This window comes from Paramisgurnus dabryanus, chromosome 1, assembly GCF_030506205.2.
Source record: "Paramisgurnus dabryanus chromosome 1, PD_genome_1.1, whole genome shotgun sequence".
Taxonomy (NCBI): domain Eukaryota; kingdom Metazoa; phylum Chordata; class Actinopteri; order Cypriniformes; family Cobitidae; genus Paramisgurnus; species Paramisgurnus dabryanus.
In genome coordinates, this window is record NC_133337.1 from 14713795 (window position 1) to 14739684 (window position 25890).

The 25890-nt window shown below is 37.0% G+C and overlaps 1 protein-coding gene across 2 annotated transcripts; it reads left to right on the plus strand.

Annotated features, from left to right (window-relative positions):
• Window positions 1-85: 85 nt before the first annotated feature.
• Window positions 86-25256, plus strand: itih5 (inter-alpha-trypsin inhibitor heavy chain 5). Of its 2 annotated transcripts, none has more exons than XM_065274677.2 (14): window positions 86-350; window positions 433-477; window positions 2566-2729; window positions 3901-4014; window positions 4893-5161; window positions 5384-5544; window positions 7766-7882; window positions 8172-8343; window positions 8709-9021; window positions 17077-17693; window positions 17841-17888; window positions 18724-18840; window positions 21522-21899; window positions 24696-25256. In XM_065274677.2, exons 1-14 carry the CDS (start codon window positions 228-230, stop codon window positions 25001-25003), a joined length of 2946 nt encoding a protein of 981 aa, XP_065130749.1. In that variant the 5' UTR covers window positions 86-227; the 3' UTR covers window positions 25004-25256. The 2 variants fall into 2 exon arrangements, with proteins under 2 accessions (XP_065130749.1, XP_065130748.1); XM_065274676.2 differs by having other exon boundaries at window positions 87-350; window positions 5375-5544.
• Window positions 25257-25890: the final 634 nt, after the last annotated feature.

Below are 25890 nucleotides of genomic sequence, written 5' to 3' on the forward strand. Positions count from 1 at the left end.
AATCTAGGACAGAATAGACACAGATGGGTTGCAATATTTTAAGAGAAATAGTTTTTTTTTCGTCTAGACACCAGAAACACTTGAGCCTCCAAACACTTGCAGTTAACAGGCGTGCGCTTCTCTACTTGCGTCTTAAGATGGGTGGGACGCAATAACCGCCCCGAACCCACTCCACGACCACTGGAGTACATTCGAGCCACTCCAGAGAGACGAAATCATCTCTTAAAATGTTAGCTATAGTCCTTGTCTTGTTCTTGTGTCCGATATTCCAATGCCAAAATGAGGATGCTGACGTTTTGGAGGATTTGGACCTTGAAAACGACACAATTTCTGACTTGGATTTAAATACCGTATGACTTTTCTTGCAATTTTACGCATATGATCATGGCATTGTGGTATTAGACGTATGAATGAATTCATTTTTGTCTACAGGCTGCTCGTAGGGTTCCGCGCCAGTTGAGAACGACGTTAACTAAGGTAAGAACACTTGCGCGCGCTCTCCATCGCTTTTTGACTCCACGCCTAGTCAAAACATAACATTTTTAGCTAATATACACAATTTAGTCTATAAACACGAATACGTTTACTAGTTTGTTGCCAATATTCCATAAATTTACTCGTTGCGCGCTAAAACTAAAGATTTTTGTTATCTTTCAGGCAAGATTTTTATTATAAGCGAGTTTGTTCAAACTGTCCAGAATAACAGATTTAGTCTGTATGGAGCAGACTCACTGTCCGATACTTTAAAGGTTTCATACCAAAATGTTGAGCAACTGAATTATCAGTAATTATGGTTAAAAGTCGGTCATTATATTTATTCATTGCCTTCCCTGCTAAAAAAAAAACAATAGACACCATCACAGAAATTCTATTGGTTCTATTGGGAATTTTAATGGTTCTAATGGAATATGGCCCAAAACACACTACAGTGTAGTGGTTTAAATGGTAAAAGCTAATGGTTCCTTTTGGTATTTTAATGGAAACCATTAGAATTTTATAATGGGTTTATTGTTTTTTAGCAGGGTTTTCACAGTGTGTCACAGGTGGACTCGAAATATTGATGTAATGCTTTTAATTTTGTAACATATAAAAAACTGAATGAGAAGAGAGACATTAAGCTGAGTTTTATGCTACATTAAACAAGCAGTACCGCTTGAGGTACAAGGATGTTAACAGCTTGTTATCAGGGATAACAGATCTTGGAATGTTGCGACTGACCAATCAGAATCAAGTTTTCCAGAGAGCAGGGGCGCCTCTAGCAATTTTAGGTCATATAAAAGAATATGAGGTTGGGTCCTTTACCACACCCATGTTACTACTAATAAAACTCTAATCTGATCTTTGGGGCCCTTAGAATTGTGTTAACCCCCCCCCCCCCCCCGACGAAGCGTGTGAAAAGTAAGGGGAAATGTACACTAGCTGGTTGTTACAGTAAACCCCAGCTGGATGATGAGGTACTGTATCACCTTGAATGGGTTTATTTGGAATGAGATGAAGAATGGTGGATAAATAATGTGTGGATATCTATTATTGATGTACAAACAATATCCACCACTAGTAGTTTATATAGATAAAATAGTACTTAATAATTTGCATTAAAAAAAATGTTACAAAATGATTCAAAGTATTAAACTGCACCAAGATGACTCCTAGTAGCAGGATGAGTCTGTGTTATCAACTTTTATTACAGAGCTTATTGGAATGCATGATTCTGATTGGCCAGTTGTGACATTTGCAGGTTTGTTATTCTCAGATAGCACCCGCTCAAAACTAATAACACACGATAATCCAGATCAGGGATGGGCAACTTCGGTCCTAGAGGGCCGGTGTCCTGCAGAGTTTAGCTCCAACGTGCCTCAGCACACCTGCCTAAAGTTTCTAGTATGCCTAGTAAGACATTAATTGGCTACTTCAGGTGTGTTTATTTATGGTTGGAGCTAAACTCTGCAGGACATCAGCCCTCCAGGACCAAAGTTGCCCATCCCTGATCCAGATGCTGCAAATCATTTTACAGTTTTATATTACACAAAAGTTAAATATAAATGTATTTTTATAACATAAATAACATCATTTTTACAACGATTATTTAAAACCGAAAATAAACGGGTTTTTCTCAAAGAAGGTCTGCATTCGTTAAAAATGTGCAAATAAAATATTTCAAATAAACATTTAATGTTCCTTACCTTACTTATAAAGTAAATAGCGGTGTAATAAGCAGGATAATGTACAAACAGCTGGTTGTTATCGTGAAATAAGCCCCTTCAGTGTGATCCTGCAAGACCCTCAAACTGTCAGGGTTTAATTCTGCGATAAAAAAACCAGCTGCCTATACATTATCCCTTACTATCCAGTATAACACAGCACTTGACCAATCAGAATCAAGCATTCCAGAGAGCTTTGTAAATATGATAATTATGTTATGACTGTGGTGAACTATGGTTACCATAATACATTTTTGAAAAAGTTAATCACCTCAAATTGCTAACCTTCACAGATAACCAACTATTCTAAATATTCATCTACATTTTAATTACAATCATAATAAGTCTTGCTTCCATCTGCCAGGAGACTAAACCGCATATTCTGGAGCTTTCGGTCCAAACCACCATCATCTCCCGCTATGCCTTCACTGCAGTGTCCTGCAGCATGTTTAATAGACACTCGGCTGCAACTCAAGGCGTTTTTCAGTTCTACATCCCTGCTGCTGCATACATCTCTAACTTTACCATGTAAGTGTTGAACTATATATACACACATACAAATTACAAGCACAATCTATAAATATTTTATTTATAGAGTTTTTCATCAGATGGAAATGTCTCTTGCGGGTCAATGTCAGGAAACTGTGCCATTTGTGTCTTACAGAACGTGTCCCCATAACTACAGTAACTACTGCTATAATGAACTGCATACTGAGCATCCGAATACATATTTATTTATTTTAAATCATGGCTTATTTTTTTAATTTTTTTAATTTTATGAATTTTTACAAGGCGAACCAGAACTAAAATCTTATAAGAATCAATAATATAAGAATCGATAATATGTTTTTCAGATTCAGGAGAATTGCATTTGGATTGTTTTAATAGTTGGGTAATGCCGGGTACACATCAAAATATTTTTTACATCTTATAAGATTTTCAAAATGTAATAGACCACAAATATGAAGATAAAAATTCCAAGATTTAACCATTCTGCTCCTAGTGTGTGGTGTGCCACGATGTGTCAAAGACAGCACACCACACACAAACAGATTTTCAACCAGAATCTCACAAAATATCGCAAGACATCCAAATAAGCGTGGTGTATGATATGCAGGAAGAAATTTCAATTATAGTGTTTGGAATGATTTTCAAGATTCAAGGAAAAAAGTAAAGGGTTTGGGTGAAGTCATGGAAACAGCGGGAACATGGTCTGTACAAGTTCACTTTGCATCAACTTCACTTTGTGCTGCACCATGACTGCTTCCGTCTTCCATCATCTCGCTTTCTGATTGGATATTGTTTCGTTTAACTTGATATCTCAAGAGCGTGCGCGCATTTGTCCTTGGGGTTCCCCCACACATCAGGATTTCTTATCGTAAATATTTAATGTTTAATAGTCACGATTCGCGATCGGGGCGGATCAGAAGTTCTTCCGATCACGTTCTGACACCTCACACCGAGGGAAAATCTGATAAAATAATCTGTAGAACCTTCAAGATAATCGGAACATAGCTAGAATTGTAGGAAGGGCGGAAATCGGCCCAAAATCAGCCCGATTATCTTTTGGTGTGTACCCAGCATAAGATCCTTTAAAAGAGTTTATATTATAATTGCACAAAAGAAGCAGTGTCATATGTTGTTATTTCCACGATACTAATCAAAATTTTCATTTTACTCTATTCGTATTGTGGCAAAGGATTGTGGGAGGACGTGTCTTTCCCAGCCAGGTGAAGGCCAAAGAGAAGAAGATAAAGAAGGAAGGTGGAGAAAGTAATGGCAAACCGAAGAACAAAGACTCACCAGAGCAGAGGTGAAGATAAACCTGCTTAAAATCTTTATTTTTTTATATTTTAAAGCAACACTATGTAGTTTTTTTACCTTTAAATAATGTTTCTAAAATTATTTCAGTGATAGAACAACTTTTAACTGGACAAATTGTACTGTTGCTGCAACTTGAGCAGCCTCCTAGCTGCTACAAGCACGCTCTGAAAGTGGCGGTGGAGGGTAGGAAACACAGTCCCGCCCCTCCCCCTGCCTGCAGAAGAGTGTCTGATACCAGGCACTGTTGCGCTTTTCAACCACATGGGGGAGCTGTAAGTCATTTTTACATGGAAACTACATAGTGCTGCTTTAAGCACAGAAACATACTCCACACAAGGACAGAAATGTAAAAAAGAATGCAATGTCAAACTGCTGTTGAAAGTCTCCTCCAGCACATCCCAAAGATTCGGTTGCTGAACCTTGATATGACCAACTGCAGCAGCCAGGGAGGCTCTTACCTATTTGCTTAGTTAAATCCAGGTGACATTTTTGAACAGGCAGTGTACTTGTGTTTTATTAATTGCATCTGACCAAAAGCCTTTGGGTTTGGCTAACTAACATGGCCCTGTTAGTCCCTGCTGCCTTATGCCATACATAACTATACATTTTGCAAAAACTTTTTCTAGCCCATGAAATCAATCTTCAGCTAGAAGTGTTTGTGTTCTTGCTTTTGACATGAGCATGTTTTGAGCTTAAGGCTGTTTTTACCACAATTGCAAAACCTGCAATCGATTAAGGAAATGATATAGTGGCATTGAATTGAGATTTATTTTCCTCAAAAAATTTCAACTATTGAAATTCATATGAGATTCATTTGGCAGGTTTGTATTTTCAAAGTTATATTTTCTAACCTCTCTCCGTGTCAAGTGAGGGTGAGATGGAGTTGTTTCGCATGGCAGTTACTATCCCTGGACGCAACAAAGCCATGTTCCTCCTGACCTACGAAGAGCTGCTACAGAGACGATTGGGCTATTATAAACATGTGACCAGTATTCGGCCAATGCAGTTGGTCAGCAAACTCAGTGTGGCTATTACCATTGTGGAGCACTCTCGCATTACTTACCTAGAAGTCTTGCCACTAAAAAATGGCAAAACTCCAGCCTCCAATGGCAAAACTCCAGCCTCCAATGGCAAAGGTAAGGCAGATGGTAACCAACTAAATCCAATCAGATGCCTGAGTTGATACTGAAATATGTTGTAACTGGATTTAACTGTTTGGTAAAGTTTAGCATCCTAGGATAACTATTTAAATGAAACATAGGACTATGGACTAACATATTTATTATTTCTAACAAACAATAACTTTAGACTTTCATACTCACTCATGTTCACTCCTTGTCTTTCCTCAGGTAATGTAGGACCACCAGCTTCCACGATAATTAAACAAAACGAAACCTTCTGCAAGATCACATTCACTCCCAACATCGCCCAGCAAGCCAAGATTGCCACCAATGGCATGCTGGGAGACTTTGTGGTCCACTATGATGTAGAGAGAGAATTTGGCATTGGGGATATACAGGTAGGAAGTAGGAACACACAGACAACAAATTATTGAATATTTTAGAACTTTAGAAAACTGTGTGAGCTACAGTACATAAATAATTTATTATTAAAGAAACTGAAAGGTAAACAGACAAAAAATATTGGCTTTATTCTCGAATTATTTAGACTTTATTCTCGTTATATTGACTTTATTCTCCAATTATTTTGACTTTATTCTCGTCATATTGACTTTATTCTAGAAATATTACAACTTCATTCTCGTTATATTGACTTTATTCTAAAAAAGATTACAACTTAATTCTTGTTGTATTATCTTTTTTCTTATTCTAGAAATATTACAACTTTAGAACTTTAGAAAACTGTGTGAGCTACAGTACATAAATAATTTATTATTAAAGAAACTGAAAGGTAAACAGACAAAAAATATTGGCTTTATTCTCGAATTATTTAGACTTTATTCTCGTTATATTGACTTTATTCTCCAATTATTTTGACTTTATTCTCGTCATATTGACTTTATTCTAGAAATATTACAACTTCATTCTCGTTATATTGACTTTATTCTAAAAAAGATTACAACTTAATTCTTGTTGTATTATCTTTTTTCTTATTCTAGAAATATTACAACTTTAGAACTTTAGAAAACTGTGTGAGCTACAGTACATAAATAATTTATTATTAAAGAAACTGAAAGGTAAACAGACAAAAAATATTGGCTTTATTCTCGAATTATTTAGACTTTATTCTCGTTATATTGACTTTATTCTCCAATTATTTTGACTTTATTCTCGTCATATTGACTTTATTCTAGAAATATTACAACTTCATTCTCGTTATATTGACTTTATTCTAAAAAAGATTACAACTTAATTCTTGTTGTATTATCTTTTTTCTTATTCTAGAAATATTACAACTTTCTTCTCATCATATTGACTTAATTCTCATATTATTTTCACTTTATTCTCGTTATATTGACTTTATTCTAGAAATATTACAACTTTATTCTCATCATATTGACTTAATTCTCGTATTATTTTCACTTTATTCTCATTATATTGACTTTATTCTAGAAAGATCACAACTTCATTCTTGTTATATTGACTTTTTTCTCGAAATATTCTGACTTTATTCTTGTTATATTTACTTTGTTCTCAAAATATTATGAGTTTATTCTCAGTATTGACTTTATTCTTGAATTATATTGATGTTTTTTACGTTATATTGACTTTTTCCTCGATATATTACAACTTTATTCTCGTTAAATTGACTTTATTCTCGAAATATTACGACTTCATTCTCATTATATTGACTTTGTTCTCGATATTTTACAACTTTATTCTTATTATATTGACTTTATTCTCAAATTATTTTTGCTTTATTCTCATTATATTGACTTTATTCTCGTTATATTGACTTTATTCTCAAATATTACGACTTTATTCTTGTTAAATTGACTTTAATCTCAAATTATTTTGACTTTATTCTCATTATATTGACTTTATTCTCTTTATATTGACTTTATTCTCGAATATTACGACTTTATTTTCGTTAAATTGACTTTATTCTCAAATAGTACCACTTTATTTTTTGTTATATTGACTTTATTCTCAAAATATTACGACTTCATTCTCGTTATATTGACCCTATTCCCGAAATATTACAAGTTTATTCTCGTTATTTTAACTTTATTCTTGAAATATTATGACTTTATTCACGTAATTTTATTTATTATGACTTTTTTTCTTGAAAGCCTACTTAAATCTCGCATTATAAATGACTTCAATGTTGAGATGTTTTTATTTTAGCTTGGCCCTAATCCTTCTTGGTACGTTCCAGATGTATGACTTCTTTTCTTTAGCTAAACACATGAATTTTATATTAACTGGAGAACAGTATATAATAGAGACTCTTCTGACTTGTAGGCAGCCACCCAGAACACTACTTCATAGCAATGACCTAAAAATCCCTAAGCATCCCTTAGCAACTGCATAGCACAGCCTTTTCTCCAGTCAATCTCTTCAAAAAATTACAAAATTCACAAGGAATCTCTTTTTTTATTATTTTCCATATTACTTTGCTATAATTTCTCTTCCCTCTTGGATGTTTGAAATCCATTCAGAATGTGATGAAGTCACTGCAGACTTTCAACTCCTATTGGATGCTAAGCTCACTGTGCACACGTGCACGCTCTTACAAGGACTAAATGTGTGTGTAAAAAAGTATCTGCTGTATTTCAGGTTCAAGATGGACATTTCGTGCACTACTTTGCTCCCAAAGACCTGCCTGTCGTGCCTAAGAACGTTGTATTTGTGATTGATACCAGCGCCTCTATGGCTGGTACTAAAATGAGACAGGTAAATACAATACAGTTATTATTGAATGAAGCATCAAATTTGTTTAACGGTTTCAGTAAGAATTAAATGGACACAGTATATGTAAAACTTAAAAATACCTAAAAATATCAGTTTTAAGTATTTATTCTCTTCAAAGTTAAACGGGCAGTGTTTCCTTCTCTCAAAGAGAGGAATCATACTAACACTTTTTTCACAGCTGGTTCCTGTGACCTCATAAATACGCATGCATGCCCTTCACTGTACAAAATGGCAAAGTTCAAAAGTTTGATTTTTATCATCTCTCACCCAGACCAAGGACGCTCTGTTCACAATCCTACGCGAGCTGCGTCCCAACGATCACTTCAACTTTGTCACTTTTTCCAATCGCATCCGCGTGTGGCAGCCTGGCAAGCTGGTGCCTGTCACACCCAACAATGTGCGGGATGCCAAGAAGTTCATCTACATGATCTCACCCACTGGAGGTAGAAAATCTTACACATCCCTCCCAAAATTACTTCATTATTTAGCCTATGTTTAAACCCATATGCTGGTTTTTCTTCTGTGAAACACAAGGGGAGAAAATTTTGAAAATATTTTTATGCAATAATTTTTAGGTTTGTACCTCACATAAAGTCTGATACTGTCATTTATGAGTTATATGCTTTATGTATTTTTTGACTGCCATATGGAAATGATTATTTAAACATTCCTAATGCAAGTAAGAGTGATTATATGATGAAAGAATTTTTATTTTTGGGTGAGTCTTTCATCTAATTTGAAACACATTTTCCTACAAGCTTGTTTCTTCAAAACTCATTCATTGCTGTCATTTAACTTGCATTCTCAGGCACTGATATTAACAATGGTATTCAGACGAGCTCAGCGTTGTTAAGGGACTACCTGTCTAGCAAAGATGAGACCCATCACAACAGCGTCTCGCTCATCATCTTTCTCACTGATGGGCGCCCAACAGTGGGAGTGGTCCAGAGCCCAACCATCATTGGAAACACTAAAGCTGCAGTGCAAGAGAAATTCTGCATCTTCACGATTGGGATGGGTGATGATGTGGATTACAAGCTGTTGGAGAGGATGTCCCTAGAGAACTGTGGAACCATGAGGAGAATCCCAGAAGATGCTGATGCCAGTGCCATGCTCAAAGGGTAAGTAACATGTAATATGATAACCATTTAAAGGTACTCCGTCTATAACAATTTGCTGTAAATGCCTTATACTGTACTACTAAACCATTGCTGCAAACACATTAAAGATTTTTTTTAAATCTGAAAATGTAATCCCGACTTTACAATTTTATAGGCCACCATTACAAATATCTCCAGGAGCATTATTCCGATTGACTCGAAACCACCGTAGGAAGAACAAAACAATAGCTTCTGGACTATAGACTAATGACGAAATGTCAATAATCCCATCAGAAATGGCTGAAAATGTCAAAAAACGAAGTGTTACTTGTGGCATTTTTAGACATATATGCTTATAACTCCTTAACAAAATGAGATATTTTTGCCAAATTTGACACAATGTATGGCCATCATAAAAAGGTGGTGTTTGAAACATAGCTGAAACCTTAAAAAAAGGCGTTTATTGGGCAATTTGAGCTTAAGAAACAAAAGTTATGGTTCAGTTGATTTTAGAGATATCATTTTCCCCCCCATTGAAGTAGATTGAAATTGACTGATACAACTGCCTGGAGGTGTTGTAAACATGGCCGCCAACTGGCACGATCTTCCTAAAGGGACTTTGGTGGATTACGGTATATATGCATGAATCTGTGCCAAATACAAAACATATCCAACCCGTTTAGCATCTTAACAAGCTTTTCAAACTGCACACATCTTTATTATTTTCTCTGTAGTAATAGTTTCATATCTAAATTGAGAATCTATTAGACTTCATTTTTTAAACAGCTGAGGCTCTTACAAGCTGTCAAATGTGATTTTACTGGTTTGTGCCGTAAAACGAAACCCTGCGGTTATTTTAAAGACATGTCCTGCATTGACTTACTGTTTGAGGGGCCGTGTTATGCAAAATCCAAAAAGGTGTTTGGACATAAATGTGTGTTCGCAGTGCGTGAACAAAACCACACTACAAAAATCCATCCACTCCTTTTTTAATCCCTATTAAACCAAAGCAGCTTCATTAGATATGCTGTTTTGGTTCTCTTGTTAATGTGATGTCACACTAACAAAGCCCCACCCACAGCCACTGACTGAGTGGTTAACTTTAACCAATAGCTTTTTTAAATGTGTTTGTTAGCACGTTGTAGTGCTAATGCAGAATCAGATTTATTTTTAACTGAAAGCAGTAGCTCATTTGCATTTAAAGGTACACACATGAAAACATTTTGGCATTTTGGACTAGGCCTGTCACAGTGAAAGAATTTCTCTTTCGGTGATTTTATGTGGCTCAATAGCGCAGTATGTGGTTTACCGCCTTTATTTAATAAAATTTTTATTTAAAAATACATACATTGAGGTAGAACGCAAAGTGCTACATGTCTTTCCTCTTATAAGGGAACGATTAACACAAGCTATAGTACAGCTAAATATAGTATATAAAAAATAAAAAAAAATGGAAGAACATTGTTTAGGGTTGTTAAGTGCAAATTTACAACACCTTGGTCAATACAGAACATAGCAGTGTCTTAATGAAATTAAAATTAGCCAGTATTTGTGCACCTGTAAATGTACTAAAGAATGCAATACAGAAGAAAATGCATATTAATATAGGGTGTTTACTATAATATATGTAAGGAATAATTGACGATAGGCCGTTTAATTATTAGAAAAATAATGCACACCTGAGGCGCCGTGGCTGTTACACCTCGGGTGTGCATTATTTTTCAATACTTCAACGGCCCGGAGTCAATTATTCCGCGGTTACCACACCTCAAGACATATATTTAATGGAATTCATCTGGTTTTTGTACTTATATCACTATTGAGAGTAGGAATTTTTCTTCCGCGTCTCATCCAACACCTCTGTTTGTTCCAAAATGTCATTTTAAAGGTGGCAATGGAGGCTTGAGCCGTTGATAGCATTCTAATGCAGTTATTAATGAAGTTATTAGAACGAGAGTGAGAGTGAGAGTGAGAGTGAGAGAGAGAGAGAGAGAGTGAGAGTGAGAGAGGGCGAGCGAGCGAGCAAGAAAGATTTTGTGAAGGAGGCTACCTCTGTGCATCTCTAAACAGTGCTGACAGACGACAGGAAAATCGTCTGTCATGTTGTTTTTGTTAGTCCGTTATTAAAGTTAACTATGCGAAGTGATATGGAACTGGAATGCGGTCCAAGCCTGGAACTACCTTCGCAGTTCTTTTCCCAGAAACAGGCATGAAAACGGGTCAGGGGTGAAAAAGGTGAGAAGGTTGCTCGAGAGCCGATGTGGCCTCTGATGGTTCCGCGAGGTGGGAGGACCCCCAGAATAAATATTAGGCCTCATTAGGGAACATGCTGTGACTTAACTTATTTATTCTTCAGGCATGTGATTGGCCAAGGACAAAAAAGAAGGAAGGAACTCAACATCCCTCCACGTGCGACGAAACAAAATGCACACCATAACATACGCAAAAAATACATTATGACCATTATTTCAATTATTTCATTCTGAGCGACAATTTAGATTTCAAATTTATAATGTAAACATTTTGACTAGTAACAGAAACCATGTTAAATTAAATGGATTGATAAATGTGGAAAGCTGTAACAAGTAGCATTCCCTTACTATTTTTACATCTGCAATAATTTTATTTTGCCATAATCTGACCATCAGTCGTAAGGCCATACAATTTTAAGGTGGCCTTGGAATAGGGTGGACCTGAATGCCTACATATAATTTAAAATGAATTAATTTTTCAACATAGTACTGGTTAAATGAATTACATTATGGTTTTTGAGTCATGGGGGTTGAATCATTTTCAGATAAGCAAAAAAGTGATGTGGGAAAATAAAATAAGAACAAATTAAGAAATTACAAGCATATAAAATAGAAAAGAACAAAGTTACAAATAAAGTAAGACCTAACAGTATTGATTAGGTAGAGAAACAGTATCAAATTAACATAACACTGTTTTCATTCTATAAATTAAATATAATTGATCTTTTTAAAGCTATAAAGGTGATTTTCCTTTTGTCTTCTGTAGTTTGATTAACATTATGACTCAAACATAAGCATTTCTAATGAGACGAACTGTCCCTTTAACAACGGAGAAGCTCTATACACTGACACATGATCAACTTCTCACTTATAATAAACGACTGTTTTTATGAGAATACTTGCAGAGACTGTGGTATTACAATATAGTTTGTGCGTATATCTCCTGTCAAGCCCAAAAAGATTATGTGTTTGCGTGATTTTTGAAACCCGCGTTTCAGTGCGTGGGCTTTGGAGTTTGTGCGCGTATGCGCACTGAAAACAGTTCACTTTAGGAACTTTGTCGCTCAAATAGTCTAAAATCGCTTAAATGTTACAGTAAACTATAAACTTTCTTATTAACAGTATTAGTAACAGTATGTCAGTATGTTCTTATTACAGCATTTCATGCAATATTTAGCAGTTTCACCATATTTACATTTAAGTACTTACAGCCGTAGACTAGTAAACCAATGTGACTTACAAGCGATGAGTATGTCCATAATTCGTTCCAATCCATTCCAACAAAAAATCTTTCAGGTCACTTTGCAGTGTCAGCCTGTGTAAATGTGTTGTTTTAATTGATTGACGCATTAGAATTCTACAATGATAGTTTTACAGCGTTTTGTGTTGACTTTACTTCCCGAAGGCAGTTGCTCTAAGCATCTTCAACAAGTGTGTATGATGAAGAACAGAGAAATGCGGATGACATCACAGTAGCGCGAGAGCCGTTCGAAAGCAGACTTCCGTATGACTTCTCGGTTCACTCTCGTGATACTTTGATGTCACCTGCTTGCCTGTCGGTTTTTGCAGCGCAGCACGAACTCAACCTATTAGGCTTGTTTGAGATAAGCAAATTCTGCGCAGAATCGATCACCGGTGATCAGCGCAAGATGCATTGCGGTTAGAAAAGTGTCCGACTTACGTCCGACTTGCTCTGATGTCACGCTGACGTGTACAAAATAACGCTCGCGATGGAGAGGCGGGCTCGTCGGATTCTACAGCCGGTCGCAGTTACTCTCCACCGACTGCGTTGACGAAAAGCACCATGGGAAAAGACTTGCTGACGACACAGCTTAATGCTGATTTGCCCTGGAATGTCAGCTGATGACTTTTTAATTCTAAAAACTCCACTTCCTGTAGTAGTTTTTATATTTATTCAACTTGTTCTTGACTTATGACATTTATATTATTAAAAAATTCCTTTAAACTTTTGTATTTGTGTTGTATTATTGTACAGTGTGCTGTTTATATTTCACACAGAAACGAATTTGTATTACGTCTAGACTTAGATTACATCCCAAAATTTACTAAGAAGCCTTTTCCAATAATGAACAGTTCAGCTTTGTTAATTCTCCTGATAAACATCTTAATGTAAATGCATTTGTTGGTATTTCAGTTGCATCTATTTAATCCGCGATAAAATACGCGAACGCGATCTCTTCCATTGGTGACGTTTGCAGTCAACAACATTGCGAGATTCATGAAGCGTCCGGCTTGCCTCCACTTTTTTCACTCCTCCCCTCACTGCAGCCGGCTACTCTCGCCTATATTTCAGGCGAGGCAAGCTGCATCTCAAACAAGCCTAATGTCTGGTATACATGTTGGATGACGGCGAAGGGCGCGTCTACAAACAACGCGCGCATACCCCCCCTCCCCCCAAAATGTTTTCTCATCGAATCTACACGATTCACGTGGGTCACCTTTTTTGGCTTCAAAACGGCGAATTTCGCCGAAAGGTGAAGGATTCTCACAGTGGTGTAGTCTAGATTTTTGTAGTGAGTATACTGTGATTTTTCCCTCTCACCCTTATGCCCACTCGTCCCAGCGCGACACCCCATAAGCACCACCACACTCACAGATGCATACAGTATAGATATTCATGTAACTAAGAGCATTCTGAAAGTGTACTCATAAACACATAAACTGAATGTGTTCTCAACATGTCAGTTTATTATTAAAAATTACGTTTATTAAGAAAAAAAGACTTTAGAGCCAATGGGTTTACAGCTGGGGAAACTGGACTGATTTTTAGACTGGTTTAGTGTTAATCAACATCTCAGGAACTCAGGAACTGTTAATTAAAATTAAATAAACTGTTTACAATCTTCAATCTGTGGCTAACACATGCATTGAAGGTGAAAAAATATTCACTCTTTCAATAGCTATTATCTGACAACTATTGATAACATTACCATGTGTAATTTAATGGTGTAAATGTTTTAAATTAATTAACATTTAAGATGACCATGAATGAACTCTAATTTGCATAGTCATTGCATGCATAAGCATTGTCTAAAAATGAAAATAGGCTTACTTAATTATTATTACAAGACCATCATGTAGCCTAATATTAGACACCCAAACCAAACAGAAGTTTAAGATCATATACATCTTGAACGTAGATATATGAACACAGAGAAGAGAAGTTTAACACTGTGAAGCACAAGCAAACATGCAGAGAAACTGAAGGCAGCTAAAAACCATCAGGATATAATCACGGGCTTTTTTATTGCATTTGGAGCCTTCCCTCCAGATAAAGTAATAAACTGGACTGATGATTTAAATGTTGTTTACTCACATGTGCGTTGTAAAGCAGCACTGCTCCACTCGTTCACATCTCCACATAGAGTCTGTTTGTTTACAGTGTCGCGTGAGCAGATAGATACACTCCAGGTTCGACTTCATTTGGCGCTAAGCAGACCTCTTGGTGATGTCAAAGTACCGCGAGAGCGATTCAAAGCAGATTTCTCCATGTGATAACTGGAGTCGCTCTCGCGGTGCTTTGCTGTCACTTTCCTGTGGCGTCACACCAGTCTGCTCCCCAGTCACTTTCGCGTCACTATAGTAATTTGATTTCATAGAAATTCATATACGCCGATCGGATCGCGCAGTTCGGCAGGAAGTATAAAGCCTAATATGTATTTCAACCCGCTAAAGTAGCAAGTGTAGCATGCTAATGGTCAGTGCTTCACATCTATATTATGACTAAAAGTTTAAAAATGTCACAAAACCATGCTGTTACGCATCCTCGCGCTATTTTCAGTGGGTATACGGAAATCCTTGACAATTTCTAGTGGGTATAGACGGGTTGCACGGCGACGTCACTAACTGGTTGCGCGCGCAACCGAGGGGCAGAAAGAAGAGACGTGCATTGTGTTGTATGCTAGTAGCGGTGTCTGTAAGTCAAAATGCCAAGGAATTTTTGCGTGGAAAATAGTACCAACAGAGTCAGTGCTGGGTGCCTGATGTTAACATACCAGTAGATGCGACTATTACGTTACTAGCATTATAATTATAAAATTATAATTCATACATGTATCACAGTAACACTGCAAAAATAAAGACAGAAAAACAGATACAACTAAAATCAAGTCTTATTTATGTACAAACATTAAAGAACGCTTCAATAATTAAGGTTGTTGCAGTAGCAGATCAGCTCACCAATCGGTCTTTCTGCCCCTTGGTTGCGCGCGCACCCTGCAATGTTTGTAAACTTGCAACCCCTCTATACGGCGTATACCTGCGTATCACGTAGACTACACCACTGGATTCTCATGCCTGCAGAAAATAATTGCACACCTTAGAAAGTTCGTCAGCCAATCAGATTCAAGCATTCAACTGACCCGTAGTATAATAGTAAATAAATTAACATGTATCTATAAAGTATAAAAATGAACAAATTATTATTTAGTCTAAATTGAGTTGGAGGGATAATTTTTAGTCATTTAGATTTATCATCATTTCAGAACAAGCTTAAATGCTATCCATAAGAATGTACATTATATACTGTGTGTTCCTTGGTCGTAAAACTTTTAGCAGACGCAGAGCAAATGAAAAGGCGTTAATAAAGCAGACTCTCCGCAATAACGTAAAGGACATGCTGAAACAGTCGAGTCAGCAGATGATCATCATGTTTATAATATTTAAATGCCCAGATGAAAGTAAAATGTTTAGTCAGTTGGCTGCAACATGCTTATTCATGAGAATTTAGGAAAAGCAAACTCTCTTTACTCTTGAAAATGTATTTGGCCTTTATTATACATGTATGAAAAGTAAAACAAGAAGGGTATAGCTTCATGAATTTAACGTGGGATTGTGGTACCGCGACAGCCCTATTTTGGACATGCTATAACAAATGTTCTGTGGGGTGTGTTGAACTGAAACTTTGCAGACACATTCTAGGTACACCAGAGACTAAAAATGGGCGTAATATTAGCCCTTTAAGTTGAAATTACATCAACACGTCAAACTAGGCTGCGCACTCAAAGGCACCTTAGTGGCACAGTAACATTACTTAGTCTGTGAACTGATTAAAGGGTTAATCCCTTCTTTTTTTTTTTTAAAGAAACAGCTGTCTGTACTTCTAAAGGAAAACATAATTACAATTTTACCAGAAAGTCCCATGCAGGCGCTCATTTTCTACACAAAATGATAAACTGTGATTTATTAAAGTTGTGTCAGGTGGAACATTTTCAATTAATTCTCATTATATTTGTTACATGCCCACGCCATAATCTTTCACTACATTAGAAAAGAATGAGGAAAAATAAATTCAGACACAGCGGTGTAGACTACTGTGCATGTCTTATGAAATCCATTGAAATCCAAAATTTTATCGCATTCATATGTGGTTTGAATCTGGTTTGTAAAAAAAATTTCAGGCTGGTTTTCATTATTTTCTGCTCATACTACAACTAAACAAATTCAGTCAGATACGCAAAAAAGATTTGCAAAACAAGTTTTAATGCCTGATATATGTTTTAATTGTAACACAATGCTACATAGCTTGTTCAGGTAAAATATGAAAAATGGTTGATTCAGAATTGTTAAGAAAAAAAAATAAAGTCAAGTTTAAAGGTTAAAAGTCATGAAGCACCAGAAAAGATCAGATTTCTTTACACAAGGTTTAACAAGCCAGCCCCCACTCTACAAGTTCAACAAGTTGAACCCACAGAAAAATATGACTGATTAACCCAAAGTCTGAGGCAACACAGGGCCATTGTAACCTTATTTCTCCATCCGGTCCTATCGCCATTAATCCTTGACCTATTTTTTCTCTTTATAGCTTCTATGATGAAATTGGCACACCACTGTTATCCGACATCCGAGTTGAATACTCTGAGGATGCTGCGGAGTACATCACCCAGAATCTTTTCACAAACTACTTCAACGGCTCCGAACTTGTGGTTGCCGGAAAACTGACCAATCACAGCTCAGACTCACTGCACGTTCAGGTAACAGCCATCAACAGTGAGCGAAGCATTGTGCTAGAGAAAGAAGTGTCTTTACGTGAACAGGAGCAAGTAACCAAAAGACGGCTAGCAGAGGCGGAAGTCGGCCAAAATGCGGATAGTTACGTAGAACGACTGTGGGGATACCTGAGCGTTAAAGATGGACTAAAGGGGCGAATCCGCAGCCAAACAAGTGGAGAAAGAGAAAACTACACAGAACATGCTAAGAATCTGTCATTAACGTATAACTTCTTCACACCACTGACGCAAATGATAGTAGAACAGCCCAAAGTGTTGGCCGATGGAACTTTAGCAGAGGCGGAGCCCACCGAAGCCCCGCCTCCTCCTGAATCATCCAGTCAGCTGTCGGACGATGACAACAGTCTAACGCCCCAGAGCCTCTACAGAAATGCACCACCCAAGCCAAGTTCTGGAGTCGTCCAGGCAACAAGTGTGTTTATTTAAATTGGACAGCAAATAAAACTTTTGGTTTTGATTAAAAATGAGGTTCTCATTACACATGCAGTCAACCTTAAAAATGAATAAATACGTGTTCAAATAATCCATGCCAATTTAATTTTCTCTCTTTTATCTGCAGGTGGTGGTAACAAACTCAAAAAGTCTGTCACTTTATCCAAAACATCCGGTATTTATCAATTTCTTTTTTACATCTGCTATGCATTTCAGTGAGAATGTCTGCGAGTAGTTGAAAGCAGTGATAATGTAAAAGCACAACGTCTCGTCGGGGTGGCTTGTAATTTGTTCTCTTCAGGTAAAAGGGGCTTCATCAGAGCCAACTTAATTGCTACTGAGAGATGTTTATGGGCTCTAATTGAAGTACCACTGTTTGGGAGGGAGGTGATGGGAAAAGACTGGGATCATTATGGGGGGTGTTTTAGTTATACACTACTGATGTAGACAGTGTTGTGTGGGTTAAACGCCAGGTGCAGTTCTAAGACTTCAAGACTTCGCAAAGTAAACTGTCCCTAGTGAAGCCTTGTGTTGAATCTCTAAACTCTGAAGAGTAACTTGTGTTTATCAATTTCATAAAATGTTGCACAAGGAGAACAGCACGTTCATGAACGTGCGCCATAAAAACCACAGGGCTTGTTTGTGTCGTACATAAAATGCAAGCATGAATAATCTGACAACAATATTTCAAGATAACTATATTTGGTAATAACCTGGGACATCCGCCACTGGCATTTTAATGCAATATACAGTAGTAAAAGTGACAGAGCTGTGGTTAGATATGCGCTATGATATATTGAGCCATGAAACAGAAGCCCTTTTTGCAACAACAAGTTGATTTATATGTCACGCGACCTCAGCTCTACATGTACAGTATGTGAATGTGGAAAGAGCAAAATGGCTAAAACGGTTTACTGACGTAGGTTTCAGGAACATATCTGCAAATTTTTTTTATTTGTATTGTATTACCTATTGACTGGCTATTATATTATGTTTTTATCTGTTTGTAGCTGATGGTGATCCTCATTTTGTGGTGGAGTTTCCCCACAGTAAACTGACAGTGTGTTTCAACATCAATGGAGAGCCAGGGCACATTCTGAGACTGGTGTCTGATCATAAAAACTCTGGTAATGAGCACAACTACGTCAACTTTTTTTAAATAAACAAAACTGTGATGTCACATTTGTTTTGCTATTTATTGGGCTTTATGTTGGCCAATTTTCCAGATTGAATAAATAGATTTAAGGTTTTAATTTATTTTATTTACTCACCCCCATGTCATACTTTGTCTTTCTTTGTTCAGACGAGAAGAAATGTTTTTTTAGGAAAATATTCCAGGATTTAATAGACTTTATTGGACCTCATCAGTTCACAGTTTCAATGCAGTTTAAAATTGCAGTTTCAAGGCAGCTTCAAGGGGTTTTAAACAATCCCAACTGATGAATAAGGGTCTTATCTAGTGAAACAATCATCATTTTCATTAAGAAAAATAAAAAAAATCTACATTAAAACCACAACTCCTCATCTTGCACTAGCCATGTGATGCACCAGCGCGACCTTACGTATTTGTGTAATCATGTCTAAAGTTCTTGCATTAAATATGTAAAAACGCCCACTTGCAGACCATATTAAACAATAAACTGACACAAATATATATACTAATAATGCATGTCCGATAACTATTCTGAATCGCACTGCCGATATTCAGTCCCTTCAGAAAAACGCAATTATGCGATCGCATGATTTAACACATAGTCAGCCAAAGTCTGCATATTTATGCGGGGGCCACATTCTTTCAAATACGCCGTACTTTCAGAGCATAAATTGCAGATTTCCGTGCGCAAATTATGCGGTGCTTGCATGATTTTATAATCCCTGCATTTTCATAGCAAAAATCACATATATCTTAGCAGAGTTGAAAAATGTTGCATTTACCTCACACAAGTGCAGCCATGTTCCCTGTTGCCATGGGAACGTTATGAAGTGACGTGATTATGTGACGTGAAAATCACTGAACCTCACTGAAAAGCTGCATAAAGGTATTGAAAGTTCCTGCACTTTTTGCAAGTTTAAATCATTTCATCCCATAATATTGCAAAAATATCCTGCATATTCCATCGCATTTTTTTAAGAAAATATGCCGCAAGATCAAGGATTTTTACCCGGAACAATCAAAAAATAACCTTTCTTTTCTGGAAGGACTGGATATTATTCACAGCTATTTCATGTACTACAGCTTTTGATTAGTAACATAGTCCTTATCGATCTAAAATCACTGTTAGTTTGGGTTGTATATAACATGCGTTTGAAAAAGCAACACTCGTCAAACATGATCATCTTTATTATCATGAAAATACCTGAAAAGGTTTGAAGAATAGCAATATAAATATATCCGTAAGCCATTTCTTGGAGCTGCGTGTCATAGCTGCGTGTGCATGGTTCTTCGTCCGCAGCGCATACTGAGTTTCTGCACGAGAGCGCCCTCTGGCTTTTGGATGTAGCGTAATTTCACCATAATTCATTGAGAAGCATAGCAAGCATCATCGGCACCATTACATTAATTATATCATTCCTCATACAAAAACGTAGGAACAGTCCCCTTTCTTTTTTTGGCAGAAAATGACGATCATTTCCCTAGATAAAACCCTTATGCTTCGGTTGGGATTGTTTAGAGCCCTTTGAAGCTGCGTTGAAACTGCGATTTTAAAATCCATTGAAACTGTAAATTGCTGAGGTCCATTGAAGTCTATTAAATTGAGAAAATGTTTTCCTAAAAAAAAAAAACTTAATTTCTTGAATAAAGAAAAACAAAAACATCTTGGATGACATGGTGGTGAGTAAATTATCGGGATTTTTTTATAAAAGTGGAGTATTCCTTTAACTTTTAAATATTTATTAAACCAGACATTATTTTCCCAATTTAAAAATTGCATTAAATTTGTTGTACTTGCAAAATACTTATTACATTCCTTTAATTTAATACCTAAGGCCTATTTAAATCAAGGATGATAACCATAGCTAAAAAATTAAAAAGTCATTTTAAGAGAAGATGTTGGTAGGTTTACAGTAAGTATCGCAGCCACAACACTAGCGATCAGTTCGCGTTTGACTGCGCAGACCGACAGGCAGATGATGTCATTCGCCTGGCAGTGCATGAAGTGGAACACACCCATATTTTTAAATCGAAGGAAAACCACTTACACTTGGGAGCAGCCATGTAACGGGGTGTTTCTGGAAGGTTATAGAAATGCACCTATTGACAGTCAATCAAAATCCATTTTAATTATAAAGAGTTTGCGCATTTACTACAGGGTGCACCAGCTTAGAACATAACAATATTGTCTGTTTGTTTGGGCGGATGCTAATATAGTTATCTTTATTTATCGTTCTTGGTGTGATCAGGCCTTAAAGCAACACCAAAGAGTTTTTTTTTACCTTCAAATAACGTTTCCAAAAAAGGTTCAGTGGTTCATCCACTCAAAACAGGGTGAATGGCACTTTCACATTCGCTTTGCAGCCCTCTATCGGCCAAAACTGCCCTAAAGAAGTTTCCAACCGTCGGGTAGTGGTCCTGTAGTTCGAGTGAAAACTACAAAAACTTGCTTTACGGCAGACCTACAATCCAATCAGAGCCAGCTATGCTGCAGTATTTACGACAGTGCTAATGAACAATTACGCGTCTAACCTGTAGGGGGAGCAAAGAGCAATAAGTCTTTAGTGTTGCTTTAAATGCAGATGTTATGTGGTCTGCATATCTGACTTGCTCCTAATGATTATGTATACATGCATGTGCTTGTGTGTCAATTAGGTGTGACTGTGAATGGCGCTCTGATCGGTGCTCCGGCCCCAGTCGGCAGTCATAAAGATCAGCGGACGTACTTCAGCACCATTACTATAGTAGCCAACAAGCCGAGTCGATCTTACATAGAGGTGACCACACAGAAGGTCATACTGGATGGCCGTGACCGAATTATCCTTCCGTCTAGCTCCAGTATTTCTGTTGAAACTGCAAACCTGGGTGTGGTACTCATTGCTAACGAAAATCTCACAGTGACCATTCAAGGAACCATCAAATTCGTCATCCTGTTTCACCATTATAAAAATCCAGCCCCCTATCAGAGAGATCACCTGGGCTTCTACATCGCCAACAGTAAGGGGCTGAGCAAAGAAACACACGGGTTGTTAGGTAAGCACACCTTTGTTTCATCATGACCTAGTGACCTGCCTTGCTGTCTATTGCTTACTTTTTTCATATAGTTCAAGCTAAATTAAACAATATTGTAAATTAAAATTAAATCTGGCTGAAACAAAGGGAAAACTTTCAGATAAACTCAGTACTTGTTACATACTTTACAGGATAATTGCTTTAGGTCCATCATGATGCTGTAGGTGGGTGTGACTTAGCTCCTCCATAGAGAGCTGAAGAGATGATATATATTTGTAGGCCAAAATGTCAAGGACCATGTTTTTAATAAAGCTACAGTTTGTTGGAAGCTTGGTTGAAATGATGTTGAAGTCAAGCAATCGTGGTGTAGTTCGCTTATAGCCTAAGGTTATCTTTTAATTTCTGGTGATTGCATTTAGACTTCAAAATTCTTGAAAGTTGTATTCATTTAATAGACTGTAAAAAAAAGATGGACGTAACCTTTGACGTAAAAACGTCAGTTTGGAGCCAAGGTATAGACCAATTTAGAGTAGACGTCACAGTTACGTCACTGCAAGCTGCGCGCGCAATGCGGTTGCAGAAAAACAGTGGAAATGAATTAGACACGAGTGAAAAGAGCAAGATAACTCACTGGAAAATGTCATGTTGTGCTGTTAAGTGTCAGAATAAGAATGCCAAAAAAGATGGCTTTCATTTTTATAGAATACCATCGTCAAAGACATCATTTGAAGATAAACGTAGGTGTTTATGATTACAATAAGCCCTTAAACGAACAGAATGGAGCAAGGAAATCATCTGGAAATCTTTTAATAATTAGAATAGAAAATAAGTAGAGAAGATGTCCGGTGTTCTGTCGAAGTCTGTTCCCTCCATGTGTTTCTTATAGCGTTTTTATCATGTTACAATTATAATTTATTAAGGAAGAAATAACAAAAAACAGGAACATTATGAAATATTTAATAAACGCTATTATATATAATACATGATAGTATTGCTTTTACATGTACTTTAGCGATTCAGACTGTAAAAATATTTGATTTAGCAAAAAAGAACAATACATATACATTACATACATGCATATCAGTAGCCAAGCCATTTACACTTTTGATCTATCTAAAAAAATAAACGTAATGTGATTAAAACGCTATAAGAAACATTGCACTAAAGGGAAACATAAAGGAATCAGACTTCGACAGAACACCGGATCCATAAAAATCACGGTTAAATGCTAAAACACTTCACAACCCTACTGCGGAGCAGTCACTTTCTGCAACCAGTTTGGCTCCGCCCACAAAAAACGTCATCTCTGTTTGCAAACACGAAATTGGTCTATGGGCAAAAGGAATCATCCATGGAGCCAGAGGTGGAGCCGCGGTATCAAACTTCTGCCCAAATGCTCACGCGCCCAATTCAACGGTTCAACCACACAAATCATATCTACACGCCTCGTTTCTATAGTATCAAATTACTAGCTAAAATGAAACTTCACACATAAATGAACAATTGAACATATATCAGCGTGATAACAACTACCTTAAAGGACCAAAACCATCTTTCGGAAAAAATTTTTGGAAGTGTAAATATTTTTTTTATTTAGAGCACAGTCCCATTCGTTTGCATGGAGGTGGGGGAGGTTATGAGGGGCCAAAAGGGGGCGATCAAAGAGCCAGAGGCTTCACTTTTCAAGACTTTTAGGCACACCCAATTAATTTGTCTTGAAGGACAAAACATGTAAAGCCCTTTCCAAACAGAGAGATTACCGAAAAAACACAGAAAATGCATCCGAGGTTTGATTTTTGGTTCATTCACACTGCCAATGATTTTACGGAATCTGTGCGTGCATTCACACACATAACGCAAAGACACGTGACCTCTGCTTCAGTCCAGTTTGCCAACATTTCTCGTCATAAATGTTGATCTGCATTTAAATCCCTGTGTCAAAGAGCTGAACCATAACTTCTGGTTGCAATGACACGTGCATTCTCACTACCGCACACCCTTTACAACATTGTTTCTGCATCTTGTTCACACAGAATGCTTTCGGTGGATGTAACGGCAATGTTACTAGGTCCTCTTTACGGGATCGATCCCAGAACATTTATGGGACGTATGTGTTTACACAAAAGCCTCTCTGCCAATATAACAGAAATTTTGGGGGACCAAAGTGCTGTGTGAATGGGGTTTAAGTATCACAAACTTTTGTTTATCACAGGCTTATTTTTTGCAATAATCCAAAAGCCTATTGAAAAATCCTACATGTGAAGCTAACTTACAGATTGTCCTACAGAAATATGACATCCCTGCAGCTCCCCATTTCTTTTCTATGTTATTTCTTCATAAGTATTCACAGTCACATATTTAAATGCTACCCCAAAACACCCAAAAATTGCCATAGGTATACCAAGGTCCTAAGACTGTATTTAACACTAAAACCACATAAGTGACTATATAGTGTGAATTTACAAAGGCAGCAACTATACACAGCATGCACAACAGCCATATAGTGCAGTACACAGGAGACTTGACATCAACATGTTGAAGATAGAACACTGAGCAGTACATTCTGGGATTACCTTCCCAGAAAGTGAAGAAAACTTAAAATTTAAGCTTAGAATTTAACCAAACAGCATTATGATACTGCCTAACTTACCTTTAGAAACAGCCTTTGTGTGAGGTGTGCACCAATGATGCCTAACTAAGATGCTGTTTATTTAGGGTTTGTAACGGATGAGTTAATAAACAATTTCTCTCATTTATAATCATAAAACATATTTTTATGTACAATTTAAAATGAAGAACATATTCCTGTGTTCACAGGTCAGTTTATGAACGAGGACATCACATTGACCCATATCCCAGGAAACTTCACCATGGCTGGAAAAAACAGCACACACGAAACACCAGAGAAAAACACCACGCTAACCAGTTATCCCGCGTTGAAGCTAAAGGATCGAACGGTCACCGTCATGAAGAAAAGCAGGCGAATCTACTCTGGAAAGCAGACGGTGGACTGCTGGTTTGCCAAAAACAACGCGGCTAAATTGATTGACGGACAGTACAGTGATTATGTGGTGTCACACCTGTTTGACACAGGATACGGGGCTAATGGAACAAACACACACTGAAACGCACATATCTGGACTCATGACACAAATAACTGTACATAAACATTTTGGAAAAACGACACATACGCTCATATACAGTGTTTGAAGTATATTATGTGGACATACTACTCTATTGTACTACTGCTTTTTTTTTAGGAATTTACAGATATATAAACTGTATATTTTTAGATAATATATGAAGTCATTTTGTACTAATAATGTTAATGAATTACATTGTTCATAAGATAAACAGTGAGCTCATGAGATTACTGAATTACTGGTGGTAAGTCTGTCTGTGTGTGTGCAAAAATGGATCGATAATTTTACAACAAGCTTAGCTAACTGCCACAACAAAATGTTTATCGTATTTTGACATAATCGAGGGTTTTCTTCCTAAAACTTTCTTTTGATGAGAACAACTTTCATACACCGCTGATGTTGTCACTGTCATAGATGTAGCCACACACTGCTTTGACCACACTGATACGTCAATAACGCTATACAAACACACATACAGGTCAAAGAGGGGAGCTGTTTTAACGAATTAAAAGCACGTTAACATCTGCGTGGAGTACAAAATGTGTCCTGTCCTACTTTTAATTACTGATATGTAATCATGGCAGCAAATGCAGCGACTTCAAGACGTCTATGTATGTGAATGGTCGCTGACAGATGAAAATAGTCTATTTTAAACTACTAACGGCTTTTTTAGGCATTTGTTGGCGTAATACAGATATATGCGTGCGAATGAGAGACAAACCTTAAAATTGTGCGATTACCCGTCTTCATAGTTGAGCTGCAATGACACTTTCTCAGTTGTGAACATCATTATAGCAATTTATAACAACTGAAATGAATGTGGCGAAGTCATATAACGTTAAAGCTGTAATGCGGCCAACAGGCTTGCC